We start from the raw sequence: 9,861 nt of genomic DNA, 5'->3' as shown, positions 1-9,861 counted from the left end.
AACATTTGACATCACCAAATTTAATAAATTTAACTAGAAATCCAAGCAATAAGCTTAGACATTTGAAACAAACATAAATTAAGGTAATAAACACTGTAAACATGAGTGCAATGAATTACAGTTTTATACAGAATGATCCATAAAAGTTAATAAAAGAAAGTTACAATATAAGTTTAGGAAAAAATTCAAATAGCTGTGACATAGCTATTTTTCAATGAACGATCTTGAACTAAGTTTTCAATCAAGTATTTATAGTATTACAAACCCAAGATCATCACATAGAACCTGATGATCACATAGAATCATTACACGGAGCTGTTTTCAAATGCATCTTAAGTCTCCCCATTAAAGTGTGAATTAAGATGCCGGAGGAAATCCCCCCTGGATGTAATGGATGGTGGGAAAACTGCTTGACAGAATTCACAGACTCGAGGTATATGCAGTTCTGAGCCTGTGCCACTTAGTACCGATGATGTATCACTGTCTTGATTAGGAAAGGGCTTCCAAACGGGCTATGGGAAACAAACAAAAATATCTTCTGTTATTTGTAGGTAAAATCAACTTAGAATAAATTTCAAATTCAAATTTTTTGAGTGGGTTTTGTGCATAAGTACAAAATTCCTTTCTATGAAAGCAAATTACCCTTCTACAGAGTTAGCATGAAGACCTAACTCAATTTTCCTTTCATTAAGGGCCCAGCTAAACTTTGATTAAGTCACTTAAAATACATACATGCACTTTATCTTCACATATTTAAAATTTTTCCAGTTTTACCACCAGCAAATTTTAATACTCGTTATCATAACAGCAGTAGTTTTGGCACAACAGTCAATCATTAAGACTTTTTAAAAATCGAATTCTATCTTTTCTGTCTTACAACAGAAACCTTAAGTTATAGGGCTCTGATTAATACAAAGTGCACTAGACATGATGTGTGTACACATGCAGTTTGATCAAGAGCAATTTAAATTTCACTATTTATAAGGAAATATACAATGAATAAAACACATAGGAATAAGTTGTTCTGGTTTTCGAAACGAAATTTTTTAAGTACTAAACAAATTCCACTGATCAGTTGTTTCTTTGAAACCTCAAATATTTAATCATTCAACAAAATCTAACATGGGATGCATTCTTTTGGCTTATTTTGCTCCTGCTATATAGCGCGTAGTTTTGCCTTCTTTCCCCTTTCTTGTGACTGAATAGTGTCAACAGTTGCCCAATTAAATAATTATGGAAAATCACAATTCAACAGAACTACCTCCATTATAAGCAGCACATAAATACGTGAAAATACTGCATTTATTCTTTCTAAAAAAATATCTAACAGGGCAGAAAAAGCATTTAGTTCAATAGTAGGTGCTCAATAAATATTTTTTGATTGGAATATCTTATTTTCCTGAACTGCATACCAAATTATTTTTAAAATTTGCTTTCTGGTATACCTTGACATAGGTAAATTACCTTGACACAGTTAATTTCTGATACTTTGAGGAAAATCACTTAAAAAGTCAATTTAAAGAGACCTTTTTGGGCTCTTATTACTAATGTGTTTTTATTAGTCCAACACCTGATACAGTGTTAAGTTTTCATTCCCTTAACCAATCTCTTTCATTCTAGTTAACCAATCATTTACAATAAACAGTGTATTACTAATTGAAGCATTTAAGTTTCACGACATCACTGTCTTACAAACATTTTACTGGACAGCTGCGTACAGCTGGTGTAAATATACAAAGTCTGTCTAGACCGAGATACATTCAGATATCAGAACAGAGGGTTTATGATAACATTGACTCAATTGCTTTTTAGAGAAGTGACAATTGTATCACAAAAAATAGTAATATTTAACATGTGTATTTTAAAATCTGGGGTAAGATAATTTTCTTCAGAAAAGGTATGATTAAAAAGCAGTGGTAATAAATGTGAGTATATAAGCCAAAATAAGTTAGAGTCAGCCAGATCTAAATTTTACTGTTTGCAGTTTAAACAAAAAGTACAAGCGATTAATATGCATCTCTTTAATGGGAAACTGATATGGATATAAATAAAAGATTATTTATAAATAAAGATGATTCTTATTAAGATCTATAAAACAGTAAGAAATAGATTTAGAAGCAATTTAGCTTCTAAATTTGGTGAGCCAATCTTCCACTGCCAGTTTATCTTCAAAGTCCATCCTTATCCTTCTCTATTAGGAGTTATTAGTTCAGATTGGATCTTTTCAGAGAATTCAGTTGGGACCCCACTCACTGACTCAGCAAAACTATGAAGAAAATAAAATCACACACAGCAAAAATAAGCAGATACATTTTAATTTTAGGCTTTGTTATGATAGCTGAATGTTTAAAAAGGTGTTAAGTAGTGGTAATCGATATAGCATAAAAATCGGAAACATGAAACCCCAAATTTTCACTTCTCTTTGTCATTACCAACAATTCAAGAATTTTGTATTTATCATACTAGCTTTATTAATACAAATCAAACAGCAAAATGTTTTTAAAAATTAAGAAATATTCTTTCAATCCTAAACTGCAACATGGCCTTCAAACAAACTAATTTCTTTGCCTTTTCTGCCAAAATATCAATTATCTAACCTTATGCCCCATGTCTTGTGACAGCTCAACACCAATTCTCCTGCATTTTTTAAGCTGAATACTTTTCCATCAAGTTGTAATCACATACCAGCTGTTTCCCTTGCTGTAGCATAGAAAGCAAATGCACAATGCAGGGTGCCATCTACTGAAACATGAATGCACACAGACTAACTAGTAAAAGAACAAGCAGGAGATATAATGGAGAAAAAAGTAACAAGCATTAGAACTGATGCACTTCACAGCTCCACAGGAATTCTACTTGTAATAAATGAAATTGTTTAATTTGTTTCATTTAGTAGTAACTATAACTGAGACTATGATGTGAAATAAGGCACAATGTAGAACATAAGTGAGTTTATAATTAAAGCTGATTGTCAGAGATGCCTAGTTTTTCCCCACTACTAAAATATGCCACAGCTTGACTACTGCCTCCTTTGTATGCTGATGTAAGTCTGTAACCTATACAGCACTTATAAAGCCAAAAGGTATCCATCAAGGTGTTGGATTTTTTTAAAATAAGTATCTCAAGGCAAAAAGAAATTAAACAAATGTTTGCAAATTATATAGATATTTACACCAGTCAGTATTTTCACAAGCTTTTGCTTATTGTAACAATGATATATTTTTCATTTGCCTTCAGGCATTAATTTTTTTTTTTTTTTTAAATAAAAGCACCATTCTCTGATAGAACCTGAATAAATGGGAGGGTAGTAGTGGACTGGGGGGCTGCAAGCTTTAAAAACATCGAAGTGTTTGATTAAAATCATACATATGCAGAGGCCATTTAAAAAATGTATTAGGCTGCATATTCATTGCCAGATTAGAAACCAAACCCTACAGATCTGCGTACTGTATAACTGAGAATGTAACAGAGTATTAGACGAAAGACAGTTCACTTATTTTCATATATAAAAATATGCAATGCAATTATTTACTTATGAAAAGCATTCTTTTAAAGATGAGTATGATATACACAAACTTTTTAATTTAAAAAATGCCATTTGTTTCCCAGTATGAAATTTAACAAAGAATCCTATTGTAACACTGGTGCTGAGTAAAAAGCTTTGAATAAGGGACTAAGAAAGTGACACATACTAGCTATGGATTAGGCTGACATGTATTTTTTAAAAATGTTCCCTAAATTTTAAGGTACTTTATAATAGAGCTGTATTATAGAAGACGAGTATCTTCTATAATTTCATGTCATTTATTATAGGACTTGGATTTTTTTTTTAAGTCTTAACTTTAACCAGTCATTAGTTTAAAAGGAATATCTGATAACCTAAAAAAGATGCATATCTGTGCATGTATGGTAAAATATGTGTTCATGCATAATACATTTTTAATGCAAAACAGTTACCTGCTGTGGTCCTCGGATAGCTTTTCCCGGGGAATCAAGTGAAGGAAAAGGTGCATCGGATGGGTCCTGAAGTGGTAATGTATTTACATATAATGTGTTATGGTTTCCAGGTGGCAAACACGTAGCTCTATCCAGAGTTGTCCTGATACAAGTGTTTACAAGATTGGAGGGTTTTGTTTTGTCAGTTGTTTTAAGGTTTTGTATAGCTGATGCTATGGGGTCAATTCCCTGAATTTCAAATAAAGTTTCTTCTGTTTTAACAAAGTTTCCCGGGTTGTCTCTGAACTCCATATTAAATTTATCCTGGCACACTGCCTCAGATGTGGCAGGACCAAGGATGTTGGGTCTTTCTGGAGTGCTATGTAAGAAAGTAGAGTCATTGTCCATAGGTGGAAACTTGACATTGAATTTAGAAAGTGATTCGAAAGAGGTATCTTCCTCATCTCGGGCCAGTCCTCTCGGTGTGACAGATGTGATGCATGGTGCACCTCTATTTATATCATCTTTAGCCTGAGGCTTAAACAGCTCTTCTTGTTTATCTGTTGTATCCGTACACTGTACAGGAAGAGAGCACTGTGTTTCTGCAGGGAAAAGAACACAAAAGGAAAATGGTTGCATTCCAATCATTCTTAAAAATGATGAATATTATTTTTACAATTCCTTTTTATAGCAACTGAAGACAACTGGCACTTTTTACCTTTGCTACCACCTTCCACGGACTATTAGCAGTCTCCAGTGGGTGAACTGGAACGTAGCTTATTAGTTGCAGTGAAACTACTTTGTCTTTTCCTAGGTCTTTTGCTGTAAGCTTTGCATCTTGTTCACAGTTATACTGCTCTATGCTTAAAAAACATTTGCTTGTAGTGTATACATTTAAACATTTTGTCAGTAATGGAAGCTACAACTGTGAGCTTGCTTAGACAAATAAGTTGTTAAAAAGAAAATTCCTTACTAGGCATATATAACACTATACAGGTTAAGAATCGACATGAATTCGGCCATTTATTAGCCTTAATATCACTGTGTCACAAAATATATCAGCAATCAGTCTAGCCCTTGGGTATTTTCAATAATTCATGTGAGGGAGTGGTAGTGGTGGGGGTTGGAGAGAAAGAAGACAGTAAAGGCAAAAGAAGGATGAAATTTTGGGATGCATGTTCAGAAAACTGTATATGAATATGTAATTCTCCCGTTATACACACACACACACACACACACACACACACACACACACACACACACACATATATATATAAAAGGCCTATGAAGATAGCAGGTGGATATCAGGTAGATACCATGGCCCCTGCAGCTCATTTATCTGGAAGCTGCTCATCCAACAAATTCAGCTCCAGAACAAATTCAGCTCTCTAGGACACAGGCAAAAGCTAGAAAGTAAGTAAACAGAGCTTCTGAGGAGTCAGAATTAGAGCCAAAAGGCCCACAGATATATGTATTTTGCTCTTACTCTCATTTTAGATTTATTCTAACAAGCTTGATGATATTTCCCTTAGCTCAGAGCTGGTTAGAAGCAGCAAATTAAAAGGTAGGGATAGGAGTTGCTGAAGACAGATATAGATATCAACAAGAGCTGAAAGCATGAGAGGAGACGAGAAAAACAAAATAGCAGATATAAGAACTCACAAAACACTACAGTCTGGTGTAGGGCCAATAAGGGCTACATTTCTCAATGCAAAAACACAATGATCAAAGCATTCTCTATGCTGATAATCCTGAGACATTAGAAAACACTAAATTATGCTCCACAATCTTACCTAAGAAGACAGTAGGTTGGAGATTGGTAATGTGTGATTTTCATTAAGCGGACAGAAGGTAGAGATTAAAAAAGAAATCAGCACTTTAAAAAGGTAGTCATCAGAGAAGTTTTATCCTCACAAAAGGAGACTTGCCCAAGGATGCCGATTTAAGCAGACGGGGTACACAGAACACCTTGTGTAGTGTCTGTCAAAGTTAGTAAGCACTTAACAAACGTCAGTTCCTTTCCTTCTGGTCCTTGCAGTCTCATGACACCTTCCTATCTTTTGCCACAGCACATTCCAACACAAGGTATTTTCTGTTTGGACACAACTGCAGTATATTGCAACCAAATCCTCAAGTTTACCTTCTTACATATCTACTGCCTCTCTTTAGTACACACCACCTTATCTTGTTGGATTATTACAATAGCCTTTGAACTGCTGCTCTGCCCTTTAAATTTAGCTCATAGCCAATCCATTCTCTACATTGCTCCTTATTTCTTTTCTAAAGCACAAATCTGATCATGTTACCTTCCTCATAGAACCTTTTCATGGCTCTCCAAAGCCTCATCCCTCAGAAAAGTCATATAAAACTGTTCATGACTGGTCCCTGGTTACCTGTCCATACTCTCATCTTTCCCAACCGTTGCACTTCTTATTCCAGCTATAATGGGCTTCGCACAGTTCTCCAAAACAGCCAGGCTCTCCTGTCTTTGGGCCTTTGCACAAGCTGTGCAGGCTGCCTGAATGTCCTCTCCAAGTACTCTTTACCAAAGTCTTACTTGTCCTTCATTCCTTAATGTAGACTTAATTTCTCTGGATAGTTCTCTCTAGCTCCCCAAGACCGGGTTAGGCATGACTCACAGGTGTCCCGAGGCTTACACATGTTGCACTGTATTTGTTCTTTCTCCCACTGAAGTACATTTTTTAAGGTCTTAAACCATGCTTTGTTTCCCACTTAACCCCAGTACCCTGCCCAGTGCCTGACACATAGTATGCCCTCAATAAATGTATTCTGAATGCATTTGTATTCTGTTCCCAAGACAGCCCAGTATAATAATCTACATTCACTAGATAATCTGTCTGTGACTAGAAGTAGTACAGTAACAAAGACCGAGCTCAATTGTCTGGTAGGATTTCTTTGTCCTTGCAGGTTTCTCAAAGTCCTTTAACTCTCAAGTAGTCGTTTTTCCTGACAGTAGACTTAACAGTAGCAGGAATTCTAGGCAACGGTACTTTCTTTGCAGATTACATTTGCTAACTGCAGGTAACAAATCAGGAAAATCAACTGCTGAGGTAACTACATTTTGTAACACCTGAGGAGGAAATGCTTATCAAAATGATCTTCACAAGGAGAACAGGGAGAACGATGAAGAATCTGCTGCTGCTGCTGCTAATGACAACTATTAACATCAATAGCACTTCTATGTGTCATGCACTACTATAATCATTTTATGTGTCTTAATTCATTTCATACTCAAAATAATCATGTGGTAGGCATTAGATTATCCCCACTTTACATGCGAAGAAACTGAGACATGGAGCAGTTACTTCCAAGGCTACACAGCTAATGAATGAGTGGTACATCTGGCATTGGAACCCAGGCAACCTAATCTAGATCCTGTGCTCTGAACCATTATGTTAAATCAAACATACTGTATGCTGTACATATACACACATACACGTAGAAGACACAGAAGACAAACATACTGTATGTGTGTGTATATGTATGTACACACATGTACACACACACACACACACACACACACACAAAGAGTCCCCGAAATGATTTTCTTTTCCAATAGATGACCTATCTCCCTTGTGAACAAAACCTGGGAAACTCAAAACACCTATAATAAAGCAGATATTTTCTTTTTTATAGCTAGCAGGCATACCTCAGCCACATTAAAATAATTTTTGGAATTAATCTGTTCAAGTGATGAGTTAGTATAAAAAAAAAGATTTGGGGTGCCTGGGTGACTCAATCAATTGAGCGTCCAACTTCAGCCCAGGTCATGATCCTGTGCTTCGTGGGTTTGAGCCCTGCATCAGGCTCTGTGCGGACAGCTCAGAGCCTGGAGCCTGCTTCAGATTCTGTGTCTCCCTGTCTCTCTGCCCCTCCCCCAACCCTGTCTGTCTCCCACAAATAAATAAACATTAAAAAAAAAATTTTAAATGAGGTGCATAAAAGCACTTGTGATCCTGACACTATACTGAGAAACATGATCAGGTGGAGCAAATTGCCTTTCTATTTTGTTTATTTTCAGAACACTTCTTTTCGCAAGGACACAAAAAACACAATGAGAAACATTTTTAGGTTTCTAAATTTTAAGTACAGGCTGTCCATTTAGATTACTTCTTAGTCTAATTACCTCGTATATTGACAAAAGAAAAAGATCTGATGGTTGTTTGTAAGTTGCGATCCTATATTCTACTCTCTTCATCTTCCCTGAAATAGGACTCTCCTTTATGGACCAAATAGCACTTTTTATGAAGCCACATTTGCTTAAACATACATTTTATCTTTATCCCTTCTCAAGGCTACTGCCATAAGTGGATGAGAAGAAAAAAGAAAAAGGAAATGTACAATTCTACTAACTCAGCAGTTTTTCATGAATTATATGTTTATCTAAAGGTAAAAGTCAAATTTTAACAAAAAAAATAACATGGGGACAATACTGCTAAATACGTTCTTTCCAGATGTATTATGCAAACCACATTTAAAATATTTTCCTTATATTTTTATTCAATGTAATGTTCATCCTTAAAAGGCCTGAATAGGGATCTTTTCCCAAAACATTTTTCTTTCTTTCCCTTTTTGATCTACTACTACCAGAATAATATTTAATATTTTGAGTTTTGTCTAGACCCAGCAAAACTTCACTGCAGTCTATGGCACAACAGATCTAAAACATTTCAAGAATATGCTGTACTTATTATTTGTGACACATTTACTATAAAACATAAGAATAACATTAGGAAGCGGTTTTAGTGGGGAAGAAAATGAAGCTAAACACTCAGTGTCCTAGTTGACAGATACATACTCAGATTTAGACCTGCACAATTTAAAAATGGTCAAAGTATTAAGCCACTGATAATGGGGTAGGTTCTCTGTATAACGATGAATATATCACCATTACAATGTTTTGATAAGATGCTGATGTTAAAAAAAATCATGTTTATGAGTTCTATGTACTACATCTCTTTAGCTAGTAGATTTTAAATAAAAATAATTCTTTTACTCCAGAGGTACTTAGTGTCTTTAGCCTACACAAAAGATCAATTTCTCATGAAAAAGACAAAAATTCAGGTGAAAGAATTAGCATTCTTTCTGGGTAGCTGGAGGGGGAAAAGGGGAAGAAATAAATTATGTCTGTCTACAAAGACTGTTTTGTTTCCCCACCATATTGTGTACCTTTTCTGAAGATAAAACAGGAGTAGTATGCAAAAAGTGAATTTACACTATAAAATGATTTTTAAATAGTCTAGATATAAGAGATGGAAGAGATGGAAAGTGATCTTTAATTAAAGGGGCATTAGCACTGCCGCAACATCTTTCAGAGTGAAAACTGTAAATCACATCTCTAGGGAACCATATGCAGAATATCTCAAATCACAAGGGTAAAGGAGAATTTATCATTTTAAATGATCAGTTTACCTTCCTTTTGTTATGGAAGTGCTTGGTAGCCAGATTCAATCTCTGGTGTTTTGCTATTCATATGGAACGGCTGAAGCAAACCCTGGTCTGGGGTTTTAGGAAAGGGTATAGGCTTTAAAAAACACACGGCAACACATGTGTAAAAACAGATGTTCCTTTTAAGTTATATTTTATACTAAATTTGTACTTTGTATCTCCAACAGGCTAGCCTCATGAAATGTGAAATGTTTATTTCTTGAACCAAATTATAAAAATCCATAGTGTCCAACGAACTTTCAAGCAGAAGTTAAAAACAAACCTGATGTTCTAATTTTACTTAGCTTATATATATATGGTAGTGCAGCTTCAAGGCTGCTTACTAATACAGGAGTTAATGTTTAATTAACCCTCCCAAATAGCAACTGAAAACTTTGAGACATATTTCCCATATTTATTTTGTACCCTTTGCAAGGTGGGACTTCTCATTAAGATGATTAGTAATTACATCACTCA

General features: G+C 35.1%; 1 protein-coding gene across 10 annotated transcripts in view; it reads right to left on the bottom strand.

The window, feature by feature from the left end:
- TANK (TRAF family member associated NFKB activator) overlaps positions 1-9,861 on the bottom strand; it is a 93,319-nt gene continuing 83,458 nt past the window's right edge. For 7 of the 10 annotated variants that reach the window (XM_015082836.3, XM_015082829.3, XM_015082823.3 and 4 more), the window contains 2 exons: positions 3,958-4,538; positions 1-512 (listed from right to left, as the gene is read on the bottom strand). In XM_015082836.3, coding sequence (XP_014938322.1) covers positions 333-512; positions 3,958-4,538 — 761 coding nt within the window. In that variant the 3' untranslated portion in view covers positions 1-332. The other 3 variants (XM_053215157.1, XM_053215159.1, XM_053215158.1) reach the window with 2 other exon arrangements.

This window comes from Acinonyx jubatus, chromosome C1 (assembly GCF_027475565.1).
Source record: "Acinonyx jubatus isolate Ajub_Pintada_27869175 chromosome C1, VMU_Ajub_asm_v1.0, whole genome shotgun sequence".
Classification (NCBI taxonomy): domain Eukaryota; kingdom Metazoa; phylum Chordata; class Mammalia; order Carnivora; family Felidae; genus Acinonyx; species Acinonyx jubatus.
Note: the sequence above shows the minus strand (reverse complement) of the source record. Positions and strands in the feature narration are given on the sequence as shown.